The 25352-nt window shown below is 40.9% G+C and overlaps 2 protein-coding genes across 4 annotated transcripts in view; one reads left to right on the top strand and one right to left on the bottom strand.

The window, feature by feature from the left end:
- Positions 1-2343: 2343 nt before the first annotated feature.
- LOC119718883 lies at positions 2344-5096 on the bottom strand. Of its 3 annotated transcripts, none has more exons than XM_038188309.1 (2): positions 4706-5096; positions 2344-3460 (listed from the first exon to the last, which is right to left on the bottom strand). In XM_038188309.1, the coding sequence occupies exon 2, from the start codon at positions 3436-3438 to the stop codon at positions 2536-2538; it is 903 nt and encodes a 300-aa protein (XP_038044237.1). In that variant the 5' UTR covers positions 3439-3460; positions 4706-5096; the 3' UTR covers positions 2344-2535. The 3 variants fall into 3 exon arrangements, with proteins under 3 accessions (XP_038044237.1, XP_038044236.1, XP_038044238.1); XM_038188308.1 differs by having other exon boundaries at positions 4710-5096; XM_038188310.1 differs by lacking the exon at positions 4706-5096 and adding an exon at positions 4452-4602.
- Positions 5097-7948: 2852 nt separating this feature from the next.
- Positions 7949-25352, top strand: part of LOC119744865 (treacle protein-like) — a 41261-nt gene continuing 23857 nt past the window's right edge. The window contains exons 1-2 of the mRNA XM_038221045.1: positions 7949-8090; positions 10314-10369. The gene's annotated coding sequence lies outside the window, so the exon portion shown is untranslated. The remainder of the gene's footprint in view (positions 8091-10313; positions 10370-25352) is intronic.

Raw genomic sequence — 25352 nt, 5'->3', positions numbered from 1 at the left:
TGCAAATTTGAACACTGTTTAAGTGGGTCCATCTTGCAGGGTAGGTTATTACTAGATTTCCATTGATATCTCATATGCATCTCTTTAGTCACGGATGACCGAGCACCATTGATTTAAAAAAAAGAGGCTACTAAACCCATGTTCCAAGTTTGCTGAATAAGTGGTGAGTTAATATAAGCTGTGCTCAGCTGTGAAGTGAGCTGTCCAAAAAAGTTCACAGTCGTAGTAGATTACTTGTGGAATGGGGAGGGAGAAAGACATGCTGAAAATGTTTCGAGTATAAATAGAATAAGTTTCATTATTAGGCTAAATCAATCATTTCAAAGATGTTATGTTTACGCATTAAAATAACAACTACCTATTGCACACAAAAAATCATTTGAACTTTACGTGTATTAGGTCAAAAAAAAAAAATGTGGTCTCTGGTCAGCGCGCGCGTTAATTTTAATCATGCTCGTCAACCTTTTTTATTCCCAAAATGTTCCGCGATAGCTCCAACAGCGCCCTCTATTGCCGCACCTCCTCAATTTTATTTTACCACAGAGCACCAAGGAATGGAAAATTGCACCAAGGCAAATGATCGAGGGCACCAATGTACATGAGGACACAAAAAAAAGCAAAATAGTACCCCACCGTGTCTGTACAATCCAAGCTTGAAAAAAAAAAAAAAGAAGAAGAAAAAAAAAAAAAAAAGCAGCGTCGCCGCATCAATTCCGGAACTTTGGCCTGACCAGAGACCGAATATTTTTTTTTTTGGCCTTATGTTAACTCATTAAATAACAACTACCTATCGCACAACAAAAATCATTTGAAGGATACATGTATTATGTTTAGTCATTAAAATAACAACTACCTATTGCACACACAAAATGTACTCAAAACATAGCTTGGGCGTCGGCCCAACTTTGCCATCGCTTTGGCCGTGCCCATTGCAAGCTGTTAAAAAGACTTTAGGATTGGGATTGCTAGTATACAAATACAACATGGTTTGTGGGGAAATAGTGACCCTGAGGAGTTGGATGAATGGTATGCTGAGGGACATAGTCCCAATCATCCAACACAGAGGGATCATTTGTTTTCACTATTTCTGCAAAAAACACCATGTATTTGTTTTACTATACCTCATAAATATTCATCAGGCAGCTGCGTCCATTTCACCATGTTTTTCATTGTGCAGTATAAGCCTTTTCGGAGTTCCAACTGCGCGCATTTGTAACCTGTGACAACGCACATTGTTTGTCTCAAATGCCCTTTGACAGTACCCACAATGCACAAACAGCCTTTTTGTAAAGTCAGTGGTGCGATGATGTCAAAGGCCATTTGAGACAAACAATGCGCGTTGTCACAGGTTATGAATGCGCAGTTGGAACTCCGAAAAGGCTTATTTGGATAAACTGAAACGTTAAGTTTAATTTAAGGAGACAAATAGAATAGAAAGTTACTGTTGTGTCATTATTTTAATAACTTTAATATTGACACAAAACACTGGATTTATTATTATTGTCCAAAATTTCACCCAGTTCTTCCTCGGTAAAACTTGCAAAGTGAACATACCGGTCATGCCGGTTGCAATTTTGATGTACAATGTATACCGTAATGGACTAGACAGCCCTACGGTGCTGTGGGATCATTTTGAATTAGACTACCTCCCTGTTTTTTACGCGTCACGCGCGCGCGTGCGGAGACGCGGGGAAATAGTAAAAACTTTCACACGGTTGAGTTGCTGGAATGGACCAATGAAATGCCGTGGCTGCCTGATGACTAATCATGAGGTATAGTAATTTGTGATGAAAAACAAAATCTTTGGCATGATTATTTATTTATGGACAACATTATGATGTCCCAATTTAAGCACCAACATCTCTAAAACGTACCCTCCTATAACGTACTGTCCACAGCATCAGCACATTCATCCGATAGCTTAACTCACCACGTGTACAGCAAAAACTTGAAAACATGGGTTTATTATGCTGCTCTGTCAATGCTGCATTCTGCAACAAAGTTGTATCTCGCGCGAAACATTCCGTGCAACACGGTTGTATCTCGACGTCTATTGACTTTGTGTGTACATCCGGGTTATTTTAATTGAGATACGACCTTTTGACATTCTGAAACTAACGTTTCATGTACGGCCCATTTTAGGAGATACAACCTTGTTGCACTGACATGACAATATATCAATGAAAAGCTAATGAACTACCCTTCAACTTCATGACTTTTATGTATTAACTATTAACCCATTACTTTTGGATTACCTTTATTTTGATACACCCTTTATAAATTAATTTCAGTTATTACTTTTTAGAAGAAAACCAGCGGGACCAAAAACTCTTCTGTGTTGGAGCACAAGGTGCACTCAATGACTGTGTGAAAGTTGGTAAAACTGATGATTTAACAGACTGGGGTGAGTAAGAGTTGCTACGCACTGATGCAGTAAATGACTCAGGGTAAGATAATTTAAAAATCCTTGCAATTTGTTTCTTGAATTTCTCACTACAGTCTTGATAAACGATACTTTGAATCCCCCTTACAACATTAGGACCCTGATGCGGATTTAGCTCCCAATAAATTGGTATGACATTTTTTACGATTGGATTCTATGGAGTGATTCAAACTGTTGTGCACTTGTGATTCAAACATTCCACAGTCATTGGATCGAGGCGTGATAAACAAGAGCACCTTGCTGCAATCCCTTATGGCCTCAGCCATTTCACTCAACTTGTACTTCCCCAGCGATCTATCCCGGCAATATCTGTATCCTTTCAGACCCAGGTCTCCTTCCAAGAATTTATAGATCCTTTCGGCTGCCAAGTCATCGTCTGGATGGTACCACATCACAAAATCGTATTTTGCAAGACTGCTTGAATGGAGACTAGAAGCAGATTCTGCACTTTTAGTTAGTGTCTCATCCATATCAGACCCTGCTGTACTGTGTGCTGCAACGGCTTCCGACAAACTAGAAGAACCCTGACTTTGAGAAAGCTGCACCTCCTCTGCTTCAGAATCTAGAGCGTTGTCCCGCAATGCTTTCCGATGGCTCTTGGGAGTCCGATCAGCAGATTTCAGCGTCTCTGTCCCAGAAGAACAAGAGAGGGATGCCCCGACATTCACTGATGTCTCACTCTCTTTGGATGGCTCAGAGAGATCACTTATGCCTTCTGGTACCGACTGACCATCCACGCCAACATCCAGTGCCATCAATTCCTCTTCAGTAGATAGTGGGTGGGCAAAGGTTGACCTGGTTGCAGCCTCTGCTCTTTCAGACTGCTGTGTTTCACAATGCGCTGGAGGCGTAGAGGTCTCGGCACTGTCTGCCTTTGCATGAGCAGCACAGCTTCCGTCTATCTGAGAGTTGGCGGGATCTGCCATCGCGCTGACTTGCGGTGTCACTCTATGTAGATACGACTGTGACACACCGTAATTGCCAAACATGACCATCCTCACCAGGTATCTTCAGATCCTGCATTAAAAAGCAATTCAAAAGCACAAACAATGTAGTACCGTATGTATGTTATTTGGGACTTTGAAACGATGCCGACCCTTTGCATGGTTGGCATGGGAATCGACCTCGAAAAAATATAGCCTACATTTGATTCTATAGCACAGAATAGCTAATTCAACGACTCCAAACTCGAAAATGCTGTTTAATTTAATGATAATCTTTGCCAAAAAACCCAAAAAGGTTATTAAAAGTAATCAGAAACTGCCTCAGATCGCACCCCAGAGCATCTAGAATCCTTAAGGACCCTGAACCCCATGCTTTAGGGCTTCGTGCTTGCATTAGTTCTGATCAAGGTATGCTCCCCCACACTTTTCAGAAGCGATTGACGCCCTTGATGGTTGGCAACTAGAATTTACTCTTAACCTGCAGAGTAAACAATGCAAATGATTCTGTTTTTTGCGAACTGTGAAGCTTCAGTTTTGGCAGAATTTGGGGATATTTTGTGTTGTGTACCACTACACTACCTACAGTGTGTACTACTTCTCAGTCAGCCATGCACAGTCACTACAGCCGGGGCTTTACAACAGATCCGCCAATCGTCTCGATCTTCCATGCAGGACAACTTGCTAGTATTGACTTACATGTACAATCAACAGGGAAGTAAAGTTGCAATGCTGTGGTGGAAAGTATATTTGTGTCTAAATGTGACACTTAATCTGACACAAAACTCAGCAGAAGATTAATTACCGCTATTCTGCCTTGAGTTAACCATGGAGGAAAATGTATTCCTCTATGAGAATAAAACTGAACTAGACAATTGGAACAAATCTTTATTCCCGATTTGTTATAGTTTTCTCATACTATTTTTTTAATAGCCTTTGAGTATATTTTTCTCAAAACTTCCCATACCAAACTGGTGAAGTAATTTACAAAGCAGTGACTTCAACTCATTTGACATGTCTGTAATACTATAGTATTAGTATACTAATAATAGCTCAATCACGTTTACCACAATTCATTGTTGGTCATATTATTATAACTGGAAACAGTTAGCCCATATGTGCATGTTGACCTGGACTTACTACACTAATCCTGTTTACTAAATTAGCACCTTCAAACCCTAGCGGCTGTCTTTGTTGGTTTACACACAGCCAAGGATCCAAACGCACTGATGCATCCATGATTAATTGCACACAAAGCAACGTACACGTAATGCCTACTCCATGACATATGCACAAATTTTCAACAGCGTGGCGTACGTACCTACCTTGTCAGAATTTAACCGCAAGTACTCCCCAGCCTGTCTAGCATTCGTCTGTTTGGAGGGAAACTCCACAGGCGAAGCTTACAAACCGCAAGATTTGAGGTTGAACTGGCGAAATAACCAAACGGGGAATTGTCCCGAGTCCATGTTGTTTTTTCACCAGGAACGGCAAATCGAAAGTGCAACACTGGCACTGCATGCAGCATGCACTGAACGCAAATTAAATATTGATTTGTGGTGGACGTCATATGCTATTTTTAGAATCAGGGAACTTCCCAAGTTTCGATTTTCAAGGGGTCCTAATCGTTTCTATTGTTTTAACAATTAAATGTTACGAAATTGTGCTATGCGATGGATCACCCTCAGATGCGCATGCACAGTACAGTCGGCCAAAATTAAGATTGACAAAAATGACAGGACATTCTCTTGCCATGAGAGGGCGCTATTGAAATGCACTCTCAAGACCTTTTTTGTCATAATGCCTTTTTTTCCAAACCAAAAATTCGGCCAGTTGTAGACTATACACTGGGCGAATCATCAGCTCATTCGCTGCATACATCGGGTGGGGATGTGGGGAGTACGTGGGTGGGGGAGGGGTGGAGGTGGGTGGGTGGGGGGGGGGGGGGGGGGGGACACGAGGGAAGCCTGCATGTCGAAGGTCAACTTTGCATTTGAAACGTTGCTCGGAAATGTACAGAACGAGAATTTGATCGTCCACCGTGACCGCACCGCCAATGTCCTTAATTGTTTTGCGATTGCTTGCATTTGCAAGACAAAACTTAAATAAACTATAAGTAAGTTACCAGTGAGCGTATTATGATAATTTGTCTGGATATTTTCATAAACATATTTGAGGCAGGCGCGGTAGAACCAATATTTTTTTGGGGGGGGGGGGGGGCTAGCACGGTGGATCCAGAATTTTTTTCAGGGAGACGTGCTGAAATGTTGACCGGCTATTTTTTCCAGACACTTAGGCCTCCGAAAATCAATAGGTGGGGGGCTCATGCCATATTTTCAATGGGGAGCGCCAATAAAATCCTAAAATCATTCACACTATATTAACTAATGCACCCTTGTCACGGCTATTTCTTCTTTAGGGGGAGACCGTTCGCATGTACATCACAATCCTTCTTTTTGCTAATGCAATTTTTTTTTACGGAATTTTTTTTTTTGGGGGGGGGGGGCTACAGCCCCCCCCCTAGCCCCCCCCCCCCCCCCCCCCCCCCCCCCCCCCCCCCCCCCCCCCCCGTAGAACCGCGCCTGCCCAGAGGGGAGGAGAACTGCATTATGGCGGCAAAAAAGTCCCTCCCCTCGCCCCGGCGACATTCTGCCACGATCATAGTTTTTTCAAACGAAAATGTAACCGGTAGCAATTCAAAACTGACATAATCGACACCCTATAGGCCCTCGTCTGCTTATATTTGAACAATTTTTTACGAACGAAAAATGTGCCACTTTTTAGAAACAATTATATCTTTTTATTCATGCTTCACACTGACCTGCAAAGCTGTGAGTAACATCGGTTTTAAAATAGGCGTCTTTATGGGCGTCGTGAGGGGGGGGGGGGCAAGGGGGCGGCTTCCCCCCCTCCTGGAAAAGCAAAAGAAAAGAAGAAAAAAAAGAGAGAACAATAAGAGAACAAAAAGGGGACAAAAGAAAGAAAAAGAGACGCAAGGTCATATTGCTGTTAATTTAATGGGTTGGGGGGGGGGGGGCAAATGTCCGGACCACCCTCGAAAAATGATAAATCGAGAATATGCTATAGAAAAATACAGGGATTTCGGGGGGGGGGGGTGTGTGCTTTTCCCCGCTCTAGAAAATAATCCTGGCGACGCCCATGGGCGTCTTCATTTCTCTTCTAGTTTAACCCTATAAAAGGAGCCGGGTTATTTTGACCATCTCTTGCCAGAGTGGGGGGGGGGGCGGATCCGCCCCTGCCGGGCCCTTCAGATCTCGGCCACTGAGTGACAAAATTGATGAAACTTGGTGGTGCATGCATAGAAAACTTAATATGAACATACCCAAGAAATTTCATTACTATGGGTTAAAGGGTTTGGAATTATTGGCTAATTAATTATTCATTACGGCACCAATGGTAATTCTGCTTTGTGTACAGTAGTACCGGGGAAATTCAGTTTTCGGGGCGCGCATTTTTCGCTGCGAGGCAACCCATGCTCGGAAATTTATGTTTTTGGTAAGACTCGAGACTAAAATGTCAGGAAAGCTCGGGTCGGGAAAATTTGTTTTTGTTGCAAGGGTATCGCGGAAAAAGTTGGAGGGGGAGGGGCGGATCCGCCCCGGTCCTTTTAGGGTTATTAATTAAAAAAAAACAACCCAAAAACACTCGTTTGAAGGGGACATCAAATCTGATTTACGTCAAGCACAATTTTTGCGAATATTTTCCTCTTTTCTTTGGAGCGGAACAGTTGAACCTATTTCTGGAACTTTAGTGGAAAATGATTGTCATAAAAGTTTGAAGATGTATAAAGTCGAGGTACGGTTTGCGCCTTTTCATTTGGTATAATTAAGGTGTGATGTTTTTATGATTTGGTTTGTCTTCTCCTGCATGCATGTCACGGGAAGGACCTCTAAAGATTAACCTTATTAGTAGCTTTCCAGGAAAGAAAAAAAAATCATTGAAAATATAAATGGAAGCCAACGTAAATATTTGCAGTATCTAAAAAAAGACTTGAATATCAGTTGGGTTAGTATTTTGTCTAGTCCCTGACTTCGCAGCAATATGCGAGTGGAAATTGTGCAAGGTTGCGTCAACAAAAAGGCCTGAGTGGATTCCCAAACTTAAATCAAGAACTAGCTAGCTGACTAGGCCTAGCCTATATGCATCATGGTTGTGACCTTGGCGAAAGAACAATAAAGTATGAACTTAACTTTACGTTTTTAATGCATAGTAAAATCAGATGTTCTTCAAACTTCGAAAAAGAAACTCGGTGTAAATGTTTATTTGGTACCTTATGGTGAATATTTTAGGCGCGATATCTGGACAATTTAATTTAAAATGACAATTTCAGTACTAGTCCTACATACATGTAGTCCGAGAAAGTAAAACTTTGAGATTATTGTGAATCAGCAAACTCATAACTAGTGAGTAAGTGCTTTCAGTTGGGGCAATTTCTTTACAGAAAGTTGACGATAAATAAAGAAAGGGTGAAAAATTGTCAAAAATTTGCTGTAGTGCAGCACCGCCGCGCAGATCGCCACTCGGTCTACGTCTGTGACGAAATCCCAGTGGGGTGACGTCATCCTTCAACATGGCCGTCTCTTGCTGCCGATAAAATGAAGTTGGTGTGTGTCGTCGCATCCTGAATTTTATCCAGTTAACGCAGTTCAAGATTTTCAAAGTCAGCAAGATATTCTCATCGTTAGGTAGGTTATGCTTGCATGTCACTCTTAACCTATTTTGTGACTTGGTGAAAAACTGAATACTGATCGAATGCTGCACCCATTTTTTAATGTTTTTTTGTCAGCTTTGGCTTTGCTTTGCCTTGGCTTTGCATACAATGCGTGCCATTGATTGGCTCATGTCATTCATATCAGTTGTCCAATTTCCGGACAACCTCTTTCTCAGGGGTAAAATTATGGTTTTGGACCGGAAAGAGTTTCATACCTGCTGGACATCACTTGACACCCTGTGCACAAACCCTATGAGACTTGTCTGAAAAATTCCAAATGTTTTCTCGGTTAAAAAAATTAGGCCTAATTAAATTTGAAATAAATGCTTCAATATTTTCCCTGCTAAATTTGACTTTTGGAAAGATTCCCATGGTCTATCTGGCCATCACTAATTTTTCCCTTCAGTGAGCTATCAGCCATCAGAAAGTGATAATAATGTCCTAAAAAGTCAAAATTAACAGGGAAAATATTGAAGTATTTAGTGAGAAAACAAATTTTCAGGCCAGTCTCATAAGCCTTATCCGGCGGCGGAGTGATCGCAAATAGCAAAATCCGAGAGCATCACAACGGCGACGGTGTGCGCGTTCAAACTTGGCGTTCGTGCGTGGTTCTTTGCCCCCTTATCCTGCCCATAATGCTTTGCGCAGCAGTGTATATTGCTATTTGCGATTAGCCTTTATAATTATAGGGTTTGGGCACAGGGTGACAAGCGATGGCCAGATATGGGAATCTTTCCTGACATTTTAGGACAAGTTATCGCTTTCTGATGGCTGGTGATTAACACATATGTACCAGTAGGTCACTGCAGGGAAAGATTAGAAAAGAATGTTGCAACCTGACGCCACTTTTATCTTCATATATCATCTCAGCAAAGGTCAGTCATTGCAAAAATGATGATAAGACATGAATCTGGGACTGAGAAACATTTCCAATTTTGTTAGGAAATACTTAAAAAAAATTTGGACTCTCCATAGACTTTGTACACAACTGCTGAAGTGGCGTAAGAATACTACATTCTTTCCTAATCGGAGTAACTTGGACCAAACTTTTTAACATTCGGACATGGTCTGGTCTGGCAATATTATTAGTAGGGTCTGAGTGAATGGGATTGGCAGACATGGCGTTTTAAATAAAAAAAAACGACCCAACCATTTGCCAACAAACACATCAGATTTGACCCTCAAAATGGCCATAGAATTACTAAATACGCCACCTGAGACACAAGTAGAGATCAATGACTAAGATCGAGGTACTTACGACCTGGATGAAAAGTGAAATTTACCATTGAATTCTGTGCTCTCCCTAGCCCATCATGTTGTCGTCGTGATAACGTTCGAAATTGAAGATTGTATATATCTTCGATGTAACATACGTCATGCATGGTGCATGCGGGGGTGTGTATACGTATGTATACATGTTCTCGTGTCATGGTAGACTCGACCTTGTCTCTGTCTTATGTTGACGCGCACGCTCATGACATGACGCCAAGGTGGAGTCGGGACTAAGATCATGGTACTTACGATCTGGATGAAAGTACAATTTACCATTGAATTCTGTGCTCTCCCTAGCCCATCATGTTGTCGTCGTGACAACGTTCAAAATTAAAGATTGTATCTTTGATGTAACAAACATCATGCATGGCGCATGCGGGTTTGTGTACACGTACATGTACATGTACATGTATGTATACATGTCCCCGAGTCGTCGTAGACTCAACCTTGTCTCTGTCTTATGTCGACGCGCGCGCTCATGACATGACAAGGTCGAGTCGGGTACCGCGATTCGGGAACGGATACACACACACACCCGCGTGCGTCATGCATGATGTACATTACATCAACGATCTTTGCTTTTGAACGTTATCTCAGCAACGACAACATAGGCTTGGGAGACTTTGGAATTAAAGGGTAAATTTCACTTTCATCCAGATCGTAAGTTACCTTAGTTAATACAATGAAGTACCTCAATCTTTCTTACCTGATATTCCAGTAGCAACCGTGCTGTCGTAACGTTTGTTTTCAGTGTGTGTGTTTGTTGCTGCATAGTCGCTGTCGTCATTTTTACCCCATAATGTCCCTCAAAAATCAAAACCCTGCCCTCTTTCCACAAAATTAATCCTGCAGATATTCAACATGGTGTCATTGCCATCTAAGAGGGGTCCAAAAAGTTAAAAGTGGATTTTTCGTTCTCTCACAGGAACAGGTTCCTGAACGCCACAATCCCATTGCCTGTGGGTTGAAAATCGGATGTTGGTGAGTAAAAACACTGATTTCTAATAAAAACAATTGTCAGTCAGAGGTCCTAAATAAAACCATTGTTCCCAAATTTTGACAAGATTTAATAATTAAATACCTACATGTACTTGAGGAGAGTACATTCTCTTAACTTACAAAAATATGATAAAGAAAATAAAATGGCATCTTTTCTACTTGGTTACAATAACGATATTCATGAGCTCATGAATATGGAATTGAAGATGGCGGTTTAACGTCGCGAAGTGGTTTCGAGAAGCAGCATGTTTTTTTTTTCAATGAAGGAAAGGATGTTTAGTGTTGAAAACTTGAATATTACTGACCAAAATAATGACACAAGACACGGGTTTGGAAATGTATTGACCATCCATGATATTTTTAATTTTAAAAATAGTACAACTGGTGCATATATCATTTGCATGCCAGTCAGTGTATGTTTAACTGGAAGGAAAAACATAGGTTCCTTTCTTTTAATTCAGGTTTTGTTTAAAGGGAATATACAACATTTGCAAACATCGAAAAATAAAACTACCAAGTTTTTACGAAATACCTTAATAGGATGTTGGTAAATGACAGTCTAAAGCATCCTGTAAAATTATGGCACTTGGTGTGAAGTCATTTTCAAGAAAATGGTATTTTTGTAAAAATTTCCAGCGGTGGTCGGCCGACCACCGTTGGAAAAACCTAACTATTTTTCAACTGCTGCTCCAAATTTACCATTACTTTAGTCCAAATTTTGTTTGCTATTGGTTACATGTTCATGAACGGGTGCAGGCCAGCTAGACTGGTACCCTTACCTTACAATTTTCCGGCATCTGTAAATTGATCCATTTTACATTTAGTGGAGTCAGGGAACCAGACTACTTGAACAGTTTTGTTTTTCTTGGCTTTTCGAGCATTTTCGAACACAAAACTTCAAACATGTCAGTGTAACAAAATTTGATCTATTATACAAACCCCTCAAATAGTTCATTTCTGAAAAATACAGCAAAAGCCAATGATATATTCCCTTTAAACGTTTTGGACAATTTATAAACTGATTTAGATTTTGTTTTTAGGTTGAACGTCTAAACGTGTTGTAAATGTCACATCCTTAAAACAGTTAATCTCTAAGTAAAGTAAACCCTAATAGACAAGCAGGGGCTAGGTATATATTCCAGCGCTTTTTACAGCTTGCAAGGTCAAAGGTCAAAAGTCAGCTCCACCTGGTGTGCCAAGCTTATTTGCCTTATCACTGATCAGTCCTGGGAGCAATGCACTGAAGTTAGTGGGAGTATTGATGCTGATAGGCCTAGAGGAAAAGATATACCGGTATCTGGAGATACCGACACAGATTATAAGCTGAATCCGATTTGTAAAGAAATATAATTGCACTTCTATTTATGAGATGAATTTTTACATCAAACCTTATCAGGCATACCTTGCATGAGTGTGAGGCCTGTAAAGGTCATGTGCGTGTACATTGACATGTACATGTACATGTACCTGCACATGTACAATGTACACTGTACATGTCATATTATTGGTTTAAAATCCATTGAAGAAAAGGTGTTCACAACAATTTTTTGTACCGTGCCGTGATTAATCCAGTGGGTAGCACGCCAAGAGGGGCATACTAAATTTTGGTAATAATTGTATTTTTTTCCCGTGGAACAGTAGCTTGACTCAAAGCGCATTTTAACCCCAACCCCTTTCGTGATTTGCAAGGATCCTTCCTGACTCTTGCAAATTCCAACACCTGGTAAACTCCACACCCAAACTGTTGGACTCTGATTATGGTGGTATGCCTGACCCTATGTAAAGCACTTAGTTAATTACTAGTGCAGTACTCACTCCAACAGATTTTAAAAAAACATGCAGTTGCCAGTTGGAATTTGAAGGGTTGGGGTGGTTGGAAAATTTTAATTTAGAATCCAAACACTCAACCTTTGTAGGATGATGCCCAGGATCCAAGCCAGCCATGTTTTTTTCAAATGAATATCACAGTAATTCTAATACCAGTAGGTTAACCCTAATCCTATCAAAATCCTGTAGGTTCAGGAAGATTTTGCAGGATTGACAAAGGTACACATGCACACAGCCTAGCCACTAGTTGTAGCCATTTTAATGTAGAAAAAGACAACCAGAAAGAATATGCCGTTAGGTTCCTGCACAGCAGAGGATTTTGGAGGATTCAGCCCAAAATGCCTGAGGAGTTAGGGTCAAGAAGGTTGAACCAGACTATACCGTGATGCATACAGTGTACATTTTGTGTGTATTGAGACAAGTGGAGAACACTCAGAATGCAGTCAGGATGAGTAATCATCTCTGCTTATTGATTGGGGGAGGTTGATACCGGTACCTACGCAGAATGAGAACATCCAAGGATTATGACATGGTACGGGGACATGTTCAATACTTCATGTACTTAGCATGCTGTTTCTAGTGACACAGAAACAATGCTGTATGTGCATGTCTGTGCAGGTCTTGCATGTTCGTACATTCATCACTCAGCCTGCCTGAATCATCCTAGCATTCTGATGACCCATTGTCGTAATGTCTTTTTGAAGAGATCATTGCATTTACTTGCACACATGCACAGGTACCGGTATGTACAGAATTTTTGAAGTGCAACAATAATTTTAAAGCTATTTTGCTGTAGGCCTTAAGACTGCTGCATTGAATATTTTGTTTGTATAGTACCTGAAAGACTGGTTCAGATTTTTATTTATTGACTGGAATTTTGCGGGCACAAGGCATGTACAGGTATGTATGTACATGAGTCACCTGTGTGCAAATACCATGAATACAGTGAAATCTTGATATAAGTCAAACTCAAGGGAAGAGGTTCAAACTTTGACTTAAGCAGAGTTTTGAGTTAAGCAGGGTTGTGTCATTGCTATACTTCTGAAGGGAATGGATTTTTTGTTTGACTTAACAGTTGTTTTGAGTTATCAGAGTTTGACAAATCGAGATTTCACTGTAGGCAACTTTACTAGTACATTTTGTAAAGGCTACAAAATGTATGTTACATGTTAATTTATGAACAATTGTTAGTCTATTGTACATAGTACATGGACAGCACATACATGTACATGTACGCGGTACAAGTACATTGGCATTCATGGATGTTTGTGAATTCCTAAATAAGCATTTCACCTGTTCTACTGGTACATTAATGATGGAGAACATAAAATTTTTATGTAATATCATCACTACATAATTTTCAGTTGAACAAAGAAATTAACTGAATGTTGGTTCATATTTTTTGCACAATTGGGAATTTTCAAGTTTGTAATACCGGTACCGGCCATTTCAACGGTGAATTTGTCCAATATGAACACATTTAAACTCCTATTGACTTTAATATTTCAGGTTTGTCAAATTTGCTTTACCTTTGTATTTGAATTAGCTTTGAAGTGGGATTTGAACCAGTGAACTCTGCAACACTGTACCTGCATAAAATCAACTGAGTTTTTCAGTTCTATGTGGTTATTATGTTGTCTTTCTTCTATTAAAGGGAATGTACATCATTGGCTTTTGCTGTAATTTTCAGAAATGAACTATTTGAGGGGTTAATATAATAGTTCAAATATTGTTACACTGACATGTTTGAAGTTTTGTGTTTGAAAATGCTGGAAAATCAAGAAAAACAAAACTGTTCAAGTAGTCTGGTTCCCTGACTCCACTAAAGATGAAATGGATCAATGTATTGATGCCGGGAAATTGTAAGGTAAGGGAACCAGTCTAGCTGGCCTGCACCCGTTCATGAACATGTAACCAATAGCAAACAAAATTTGGACTGAAAAAAAATGGTAATTTGGAGCAGTAGTTGAAAATAGTTAGGTTTTTCCAACGGTGGTCGGCCGACCACCGTTGGAAATGTGTACAAAAATATCATTTTCTTGAAAATGACTTCACACCAGGTGCCATAATTTTACTGGATGCTTTAGACTGTCATTTACCAACATCCTAGTCAGGTATTTCGTAAAAACTTAGTAGTTTTATTTTTCGATGTTTGCAAATGTTGAATTTTCCCTTTAATTTTCCGGTGTTTGTGTACATGTATTATCATGACTGTTTACATTGTATGTCCGGATTCTAGTGTGATTTAGGCATTGAGCAGTGTCTGATGTGTCAGGGGCGTTGCCAGACCAATTTGAAGGGGGTGGGGAATTTAAGAACAAGTTGCTGAAAGGCCATCTGTGCTAAAATATTGAGGGGGGGGGGAGGATGGCTAAACACCATCTGACTTATAGGGTCGCTGTTCAAAGTGGACAATCTTTTTTGACACTATCATTAATGAACACGTGTGGAGGAACTTATTTGTCATGGCATATTTGCTGACAGGCATAATTTTTTTTTGGGGGGGGGAGGGGTTTGAGGGTGTGTCATACTCGCCCACTAGCAATGCCCGGCGGTGATGTTCTGTGACTTTGATTTGGTGGTTCGTTTGCCAAATGATGCTGCAAGTGCTGACTGAGATAATTGGGGTTTTTTTTTTGGGGGGGGGTGTTTGAAGGGGGGGGGGGGTTGACTCTGTTCGTCTTGGCACTACTGGTACATGTACATTACATGTACGGTACAGGGTGTATCAAAAACAAAGGAAACCCATATGTAAATGTTAATTATAAAAAATCTAATAAATATTTCCAAATAAGTTAAAGACTATTTGAAACGCCAATGTGTCCTCTTTCCAATGATACCTTGATTGTGTGTCTGTGGCCACGGATGACTGAGCATTCATTGTTATTCTGTCCAGGGTCAAAACCTGCACTGGGCCAAGTTTGCGCAAAAGTAACTGGTTGCTGGCTGGTTTGTTCTGCAAAGGTTAGACGGGCGGTTGGCGATATGCGACGTTGTGCAGAGCTTTGCGTGTAAAGAGGTGGTGGCCACGTTGAAGGCATTGAGCCATGAGGGGTTAACTTTAACAGTTCGAGTAGTTAAAGGGAATATACAACATTTGCAAACATCGAAAAATACAACACACACGTAAAACTACCAAGTTTTTGCGAAATACCTTAATAGGATGTTGGTAAATGACAGAAAGCATCCTGTAAAATTATGGCACCTGGTGTGAAGTCATTTTCAAGAAAATGTTATTTTTGTAAAAATTTCCAGCGGTGGTCGGCCGACCACCGTTGGAAAAACCTAACTATTTTTCAACTACTGCTCCAAATTTACCATTAATTCAGTCCAAATTTTGTTTGCTATTGGTTACATATGAACGGGTGCAGGCCAGCTAGACTGGTACCCTTACCTTACAATTTTCCGACATCTGTAAATTGATCTATTTTATATTTAGTGGAGTCAGGGAACCAGACTACTTGAACAGTTTTGTTTTTCTTGGTTTTTCCAACATTTTCGAACACAAAACTTCAAACATGTGAGTGTAACAAAATTTGATCTATTATACTAACCCCTCAAATAGTTCATTTCTGAAAATTACAGCAAATGCCAATGATGTATATTCCCTTTAAATCACAGTGTCAAAATTGAAAAAATTGTTTTTAGGAAAAGGATGTCTTCTTTACATAAGTTGGCAAAACATGTATGTACATTGTACTGCACACTTCGGCAAGTTTAGTAAGGGTGAGGGATTGCTTGAAGTATAGAGTCTTGCTCTATTCCCAAAGTAATAAAACAGATTATTATGAATTTTCATAATACACGTGCATACATGTACATGTACGGTACAGTTAAGTCAGTTTCCTGGTGTGATTTATTGATATCAAACTCACGCATTTGTCCTTTCTACTAAGAATTATGATGTGTTTGATTTTTGTGTGAACAAGACAATTTACCACAATGCCATGGAATATATTTCTTTAATTCCTCTGGTCTCTCAGTGCAAGAAAATGCTTCTGTTTCCACAGATTCTGTGTTTCTCTTGATACTTTGTCTTCGAAAGATTTTGACAAATCATTCAAACTCTCCACCCTTTAGTGGTCATACGGTACATGTACCGGTAGTTACCTGATTCAACAGAGCGAGCGAGAAGCCAGCATTTTCCCAGCTTTCTCCCAGTCCTAGGTTTTGGCTTTTTTCCCTGCCTCAATTTATTCAGAAAAACCTGTCAATACGCCCTGATCATTTTCCACCAGATGTTTGCAGAAATCATTAAAAGCCAGGCTCCTTGCAGAGTGTACACCTAGACCCCGTTCCCACTTGATCCACCAATTGGGGGATCTGATCCACCTTTTGCCAAATTGCCGGATCAGATCCCCCAATTGGTGGATCAGATCCGGCAATTGTGTGTAGTGGGAACGCTAACCGTTATAAGGTGGATCAGGATCAGATCCACCTTTTCTGATCCACCTCTGGACCAGGATACAGATCCCCCAATTGGTGGATCAGATCCGGCAATTGCCGGATCACGATCAGATGGGAACGCAAAAGGTGGATCTGATCCGGCAATTTGACCTGTTAACATCCGCCCGGTGCACGAGTGGCGCGAAAATGTTGCGGTCTCATGAACGAAGAAACACGTTTTCAGGCGTGTAGCTCATGTGAACATTTCCAGCGTATACAACATGCACAATAAACAACCGCTGAACTACGGGCTAGCACCGCGCATGCAAAAGCGCACGTGGTATCCTAAACTACACTATATAGGCCTTATTTTTGTTGCGTGTTCGTCCATTACTACACCTTTTTCATTCCTGAAATTTTACTTATTTTTCCATCCATAAATGACTCTGAGTCCGCACTCACCAAAAGACTTCACTTTGGCACAGAATCATGGAAAAGCTTACGAGGTATGCGATGAGAATAGTGCCGATAACGCGGTACGTACGGAGGTGACAAATCTGAAGTATTGATTATAGAAAATTGGAAATTGATGTCGTAGTACATCTTGTGACCGTTTCTAACCAATGAGAAGCTTCAGAACCAGGGAATCCCTTATCGATGCATTGGTTTCTGCCGTGATGTCACACAATGAGCGGCTCTGTTGGATTTCACCTGTTAATTTATGCACGCACGGATCCTCTACGGATCCGTGATTTATGTTGGTGAATTCGCGTAATTTTTGTCGGTGAATTCTGATAGTGCTATTTGAAAACTGACCCATCCTGGCCTAGCATGCAACCATGCAACAATGGCACTCCCACAGAGCGCGCGTAATTCCGAACTCAGTGACCTTTCGGACCCAACATTTCCGTACGAAAAGGTGGATCAAGCACAAGTGGAAACGCGACTTGTGGTTTCCTTGCGGTAAGATAACGATCACACCAAAATGCTGGATCTTGATCCACCTTTTTCCAATTCAAGTGGGAACGCGGTGTTACATGTACACACAGTGGGGCTCCCGGTCAGAACAAACAAGTTGGAAATAGATGCAAATTGGTAGAACAGGATATAGATTTTAATACCCACAGATGTACTTCGCTGAGGTTTTTGTTTCAAATTTGTCGCTGGTTGAACAAAGGTCTTGGCTGAAAGGAATAATAAAGTGGGAAACTGCTGGCTATTAAAGAAAGGTGAAAGTTACCATCCAGGGGGTTATTTTGCTTTCTCATCACGTATAATTGTCGGTCAAAATGAAGAAAAGTAAAATTCACATGTTTTGTTATTCTGCCCCTAGTCCCCAGCTCTCCATGTATCTTTCTGTGATATTCTTTGGCTGAATTACCCTTTGTATTTTGCTGTTTTTCATGCCTTATTGATGATGTTCAACATGGAATTAGTAAGTACATGAACACTATTGATTTATGTTACATTTCTCTAGCCTGGGTATTCCCAGACAGTTTAATTAATGGTTACCGTGGGGGCCCTGCATACATTACTAAATTATTTAATACATACTTCCGTAATGTAGAGCACTTTAAAAATCACAAGGAAAAAGTGCATGGGGGAAACCGACTACAAATATAACAAGGTTGCGCTTGATGCACTTCTTGAAGGCGTTGCAGCAGAAATCACAGCAGATGAGGCTTCCACCCTCGGTTTACCAGGTTGTGCTTGATGCCCTTCTTGCAAAAGGCATGACATCAGAAATCACAGCAGATGAGGCATCCACTCCTGGTGTACCAGGTTGCACTTGATGCACTTCTTGCAGGTGTTGCAGCAGAAATCACAGTGGAGTGCACCATCTAACACTTCATGCACTTCTTGCAGAAGGCTTTGTCACAGCAGAAATCACAGCAGATGAGGCTTCCGCCCTTGGCACACCAGGTTGCGCTTGATGCACTTCTTGCATTCTAAGACATTGCAGCAGAAATCACAGCAGATGAGGCTTCCAGCCTCAGTGCACCAGATTGTGCTTGATGCACCTCTTGCCGAAAGCAAAACAACAGAAATCCCAGCATTTGAGGCTTCCACCCTCGGTTTACCAGGTTGCACTTGATGCACTTCTTGCAGGTGTTGCAGCAGAAATCACAGTGGAGGAGACTTCCCACGTCAGCGCACAAGGTAACACTTCGTGTACTTCTTGCAGAAGGCGTTGTCACAGCAGAAATCACAGCAGATGAGGCTTCCACCCTTGGCGCACCAGGTTGCGCTTGATGCACTTCTTGCATTCTAAGAAATTGCAGCAGAAATCACAGCAGATGAGGCTTCAAGCCTCCGTGCACCAGGTTGCGCTTGATGCACCTCTTGCAGAAAGCAAAACAGCAGAAAGCACAGCAGATGAGGCTTCCACCCTTGGCGCACCAGGTTGCGCTTGATGCACTTCTTGCATTCTAAGAAATTGCAGCAGAAATCACAGCAGATGAGGCTTCAAGCCTCCGTGCACCAGGTTGTGCTTGATGCACCTCTTGCAGAAAGCAAAACAGCAGAAAGCACAGCAGATGAGGCTTCCACCCTTGGCGCACCAGGTTGCGCTTGATGCACCTCTTGCAGAAAGCAAAACAGCAGAAAGCACAGCAGATGAGGCTTCCACCCTTGGTTTACCAGGTTGCGCTTGATGCTCTTTTTGCAGAAGGCGTTGCAGCAGAAATCACAGCAGATGAGGCTTCCACCCTCACCAGGTTGTGCTTGATGCACCTCTTGCAGAAGGTGTTGCAGCAGATACCGGTATATCTTAATTCAGATGAGGCTTCCACCCTCCGTGCACCAGGTTGTGCTTGATGCACCTCTTGCAGAAAGTAAAACAGCAGAAAGCACAGCAGATGAGGGTACACCAGTTCTTGCATTCTAAGACATTGCAGCAGAAATCACAGCAGATGAGGCTTCCACCCTCCATGCACCAGGTTGTGCTTGATGCACCTCTTGCAGAAAGTAAAACAGCAGAAAGCACAGCAGATAAGGGTGCACCAGTTCTTGCATTCTAAGACATTGCAGCAGAAATCACAGCAGATGAGGCTTCCACCCTCTGTGCACCAGGTTGTGCTTGATGCACCTCTTGCAGAAAGTAAAACAGCAAAAATCACAGCAGATGAGGCTTCCACCCTCAGTTTACCAGGTTGCGCTTGATGCACTTCTTGCAGCAGGCATTGCAGCAGATATCACAGCAGATGAGGCCTCCACCCTTGGTGCACCAGCTTGCACTTTAGGCCAAAAAAAAATAGTCTCCGGTTTCTGGTATGCGCGCGCGTTGCCATAGCCATGCGTGTCGGCAAAATGAAAAAGTTTTTTTTTCAATGAAAGATGATGTCTCAAAACCGCAAAACTCACTGGTTTGACTGGAATCCTGCTGCTGCACAATTTTAACATGTTTTTAGATTGGGTTCTGGTCGAGAATAAGTTTTATGTGGCCTCTCTGGACTCCCATATTTGCACTAAGTTTAGTTGGGCACCATTTGCAGTCATCAGCCGACATTTGAAGCAAAAAAATCAGGTAAAAAAAAAAAAAAAAAGCTGCATCGCCGCACCACTTTTTGGGCAAGCTCCATACCAGAAACCGGAGACTTTTTTTTTTGGCCTTATGCACTTCGTGCAGAAGGCGTTGCATCAGTAATCACAGCAGATCGGGCTTCCACGCTCGGTGCACCAGGCCTGCACTCGATGCACTTCTTGCAGAAGGCGTTGTAGGAGAATTCACAGCAAATTTGGGAATCTTCCTGTACACTTTAAAACTAATTTAGTGTGAACTGACTTAAGCCCACAAGTACATGTTACATGTGTAGTTAATTTTTAATGAATGTAATAAAAAGTTTACTATGTAAACATGATACAAGTTTGTGAACCTACATTGTATTGTTTAAATTGTACATTGATTGAGTACAAGTAATTAGCAAAGTTGTATTGTTGATGTAGATGTTCATGTACATGTACACATGTATTCACTTTGTAGTATCACGCTGGGTTGAATGATATGAAATCACCCTATCGATACAAAACATGACATGCGACCATACGCTTCTTTTATTACAAATTGATCATATGTGTACATCCTACTCCTCCCTTTCTTCAAGAAACATCTTATGTTTGATCATGGGCATACCGGTACATACAAAAAAATGTATGTACATGTATGTATCTAGTATTGTCTACAAATTCTATACTTTTGAAATATCTTTTCTTCTTTGGCAGTGTTTGGTAGCTTTTTTATCCCAATTGATTTACAGTGTTAAGTAGACCTACCGGTACATGTACATCCTAAAAACTGTGTAATTTCAAAAAAATAATAAAAAATTTAAACGCCACACTACAACTGAGCATAATTAAGCTATATGTAAGCCCGGAAATGAATCCTCCGTATTGCCAGCATTTGATTACCAGAGAAACTTAGGCTGGATTATTCATAAGGGGAAAAATTCCATAAATATTGAGACTATTTGCTTCGCACGAATGCCTCTGTCATGGACACTATGACACCCTTGGCCTGACGAGAGTATCTAGTTTATTTGGCAAGGCATGAAGGCAACGTGCAGAGGCCATAACCTGTCTGGCATTTTCCTCTTCGGCTGAATTCCAAATTTACCATTAAAGGTAGAGTGGCAAATGCTGTTTACATGTACAGGCCCCTCTTTAATTTAAGTCCTTAGACTAGAGTGTTATTTATCAAATGCAATTTTTCTTAACATATGTTTCTGTTGATGCCATACGAATTATTAAGGGACATTATGTTCTGGAACACGCCCAATAGATCTCTCTCATAGGATGCCATCTTCATAGAAAAATTACAACTGTGTTTTGAACACCATCTGGTGCATGTGCGCGCAGTTTGCAAAATGTTCTAAGCACGCATGCATGTTGCTCAAAATTTCTGCCAAATATGGAGCAGCTGATGGGCGTCACGCCAATTTGATGCACAAAATGCCGATGCACATGGCAATCTGTAGGAAGTGAAATTATTTGAGAGACCTACCGGTATTGGGCTATAAAACATGTTTTAAATGAAATGATGTTAGTTGGAAAGAGCATTTAAAAGTGAGATCCACACAACTGTCATATAGCTATCCCTAACCCACCACGATCCTCCAAATCCTCCTGGCGGTTATGGAGGATTTTGGAGGATTTTGGAGGATTGAGGATTAATGGTGTACATACATGTATGAGAAACATGAGGATTTTGGAGGATTGAGGATGAACGGTGTTGAAGCACATGAGGATTTTGAAACTACCAGGTTTTTCCGTCTTTTCTCGGGAATGGTAAGACATCTTAGGTTGGTTTCCTTTCAACCAGACCTTTGAAATAGGATTTAAACAATCCAGAACATAACAATTTCGGGGATTTAAGGCTCTAATGTCCCTTTAATTGCAATTTTTGCACCATCTTTATTTTCGTCTTGCATTTTGTTGTATTCATCATTGTTTTAACACAGAATTTCCCTCAAAAATATCAAAACCCTCCCCTTCAAATACTACATTCCTGATGATTTTAAACAGGTAACGATGTGACATACATGTACATCATGAATACATGTACATCATGAGATGTACAATGTACCGGGTACATGTACTCGTACACATCTTCATGGAGTACAAGTGTGTATTATTACTCAAATGAAATGGTATTGAAATCACAGTCATTTGTACAGTAGTTCCAGTTTTGTGTATCATTTGTTCATTACATCTCCACAGACTGTATGGTATATTTCGCATACACTGTACTATTCATGTATGGATGCTGTGATGAACTTCATGCATGTAGTCATAACATGACATATGAAAATTCTATTTGTTACACCTTCATGTACATGGACAGTTTAGCTAAAATGTGTTTATTATTATGCACCAGCCTAATCATACACGAATACTGGAGAGTGTGATATTACTTCTTGACTATTGGATGTTGCCATGCATTCATTCATATCATTTCCTAGGATGCAGGCCCACGCTAGCTTTTTAACATCTTTGCCCTGATCAATGGGACATTGCCACGGACCGAGTATTGCCCTTGCAGCAAAACTGTACCTTACACTCGGCTGAACGTGCGACGGATCAATCCCACGTCTCGTTTGCACAAAACCACAAAAAGGATTGAAATAAAAGGGGGGGGGGGGGTTAGAAGAGAGAGTAAAGGACACGAATGCGTCATCGTTAAAGGATGAATCGGAGGGAATGACGAAAACAGGTCTCTCCCGTGCACTCCGGTATTTCCCTTGGACCCGAGGAATGTCTCATTGGGGAGGCCGTGTCAGGGCTGGTCATTAAGTCATCATTTCTGCGGAGCTTGGTTCGTCAAGGATGATGGCAGTACATGTACGTACTCTGAGTGGGAATCTCTTGAGTCTACCCGTTGTGATTGGATGAAACGGCCTTTGCTTGCCAGGGAGACAGTGTTAGTCAGTTTGTTGCATTCTTTGTCTTTTAAATTTCACAGAAAATGTGGTGATCATTTTTAAATTTTATACTGGTGTTAATATTTTTTACAGTATGTGTACATATCGGTAGTACATTTACATCCATTCAATTGCTCTGTCTTATGAGTGATGCGAATGTGACGTCGCAAAGCATTCGCTGCGAAATTCGCAGGAGTTGAAATGTGTTCAGCTTTTTGTGAATTCGCAGTGTGAAAACTCATCTTGACATCACAAATTCACAAATTTGTGTTCGCTTTTGCGCCTGGTATGAACCGGCCTTCATGTACACCGGTACGGGTAGCAGAATGAGGCCATAAAAAAATTGCATGTACATGTAAATGCATGTTTGGGCAATTCCATGGTAACTCGGGTTACTTTTTAGAGAGGGTCTTCTTTCAACTCCGTGCTTGGTTTTCTACAAAGTCAAATCATTGAGGGTGGATTTTTCTCACAGAAGATCCCTTGAAATTAAATGACCAAACAGTTATAAAAAAAAAAAAAGGCCAACAAAACATGTTTTTGTTTTTATCCCTGGTAAGTATTGATTTGATGTTCAGAAGGGTTTTGAAATGATTCGTGTTCAAATAAAGGCATGTCAAAAACCAACTCAACCGATTTCAAGGAAAATCAATCATGCGCATTTTTTCTAATGTGGAAATGGTTCGATGTGACGATCTCGTTACCTTTTACTTTCTGTGTTTCCTATTCTTTTCGATCCACGTAGACTACATACCGGTACCTTAAAATGAATTCACAATAGTGTTCTTCATTTCAAGTTCAATTTTGAAATTCACGTGCAAGTACCGGTATGTATGGGTACCTATTTCAAAAAGCGCACTCAATGTGTGACTCGAGTTATGCATCTGATGCACCTGTACCGCATCATCGATTTTCCTTGAAATAGGTTGAGTTTGTTTCGACATGCCTTTATTTGAACATGAATAATTTTAAAACTCTTTTAAATATCAAACCAGTACTCGCCAGGGATAAAGTTAAGATTCCAAGCTTTAAAATAGTATAAAAATAATGGTGGTACGTGTTTCCGCGCCGACGCTAGAGCCTCGCAAAAAGAAGTTGCGAGTATTTTGGGATGTGCTGTATGTACATGTATACAGTATACATGTATTCCAAAATGCAACCCCTCTCCAAACAGTTCAACAGCAACATTTGCAGGATTTTTTTTTTAATAACTGGCCAGGCAAAAGCTGAAGTGGCCCTGCCATTATTCTTGTCACGTGCGTTACATCCTCTCTGCTTATTGCATTCACGGCGGTGCGTTAACAGGATATGGAGAAGGGGTTTCCATCAACATCTTCTTGGCGTATCAGTTACGTTTAATTGGTTCCGTTGTCCGTGGAATGGATGCCCGTTATGGATCAACCGTGAATGCCACTGGTTCCCTAATGAAGGTTGGTAGACCATGTGCATGTGAACATCTACCACGTATAAATTTGTACTTTCATACAGACCTGTGCACGCGTTTTGTTGTATGCAGTGTACAATGAAAGTACCGGTGGGAAGTGTATAATATACATCTAAGTGTACATGACGTGCACTTTTCCATATATAGGGGCCTACCGGTTCATGTATTATCTGACGTACATTTACTTGAGTTTACATGTACGGACATGTACATGATGTACATGTAGTTCATGTGCCGTATGGTACAACATATGTTCAGCAGGGAGTTTTATATTTTTGGTACAGTTTCAAAATGCTCTTATTTTAACCAGAATTAATTATCTTGACTGAAATTCGGACTTAACGCCCAAAAAAAAGTCTCCGGTTTCTGGTAGGGAGCTTGCCCAAAAAGTGGTGCAGCGACGCGGCTTTTTTTTTTTTTACCTGATTTTTTTTGCCTCAAATGTCGGCTCATGACTGCAAATGGTGCCCGACTAAACTTACTGCAAATATATGGGAGTCCAGAGAGGCCACATAAAGCTTATTCTCGACCATAACCCAATCTAAAAACACGTTAAAATTGTGCAGCAGCAGGATTCCAGTCAAACCAGTGAGTTTGGCGGTTTTGAGACATCATCTTTCATTGAATATAACCTTTTTCATTTTGCCGACGCGCATGGCTACGGCGACACGCGCGCACACCAGAAACCGGAGACTTTTTTTTTGGGACTAATATCCCTAGGGCCAATGATTTTCCGTTTCAGAAAAGTGCAAATTCCGTTTTCAAAAATCCTGAATTCCGTTTCAGGCTGAAAAATTCCGTTTCACATTTATTCAATACATAAAAAGGCATTTTAACATATACCATGTACACAGTAGATAATTCCAAGACGATAATGAAATAGTCGTTTGGT

Source organism: Patiria miniata, unplaced genomic scaffold (genome assembly GCF_015706575.1).
Source record: "Patiria miniata isolate m_02_andy unplaced genomic scaffold, ASM1570657v1 HiC_scaffold_7, whole genome shotgun sequence".
Taxonomy (NCBI): domain Eukaryota; kingdom Metazoa; phylum Echinodermata; class Asteroidea; order Valvatida; family Asterinidae; genus Patiria; species Patiria miniata.
This window is presented reverse-complemented; position numbering and strand designations above follow the sequence as displayed.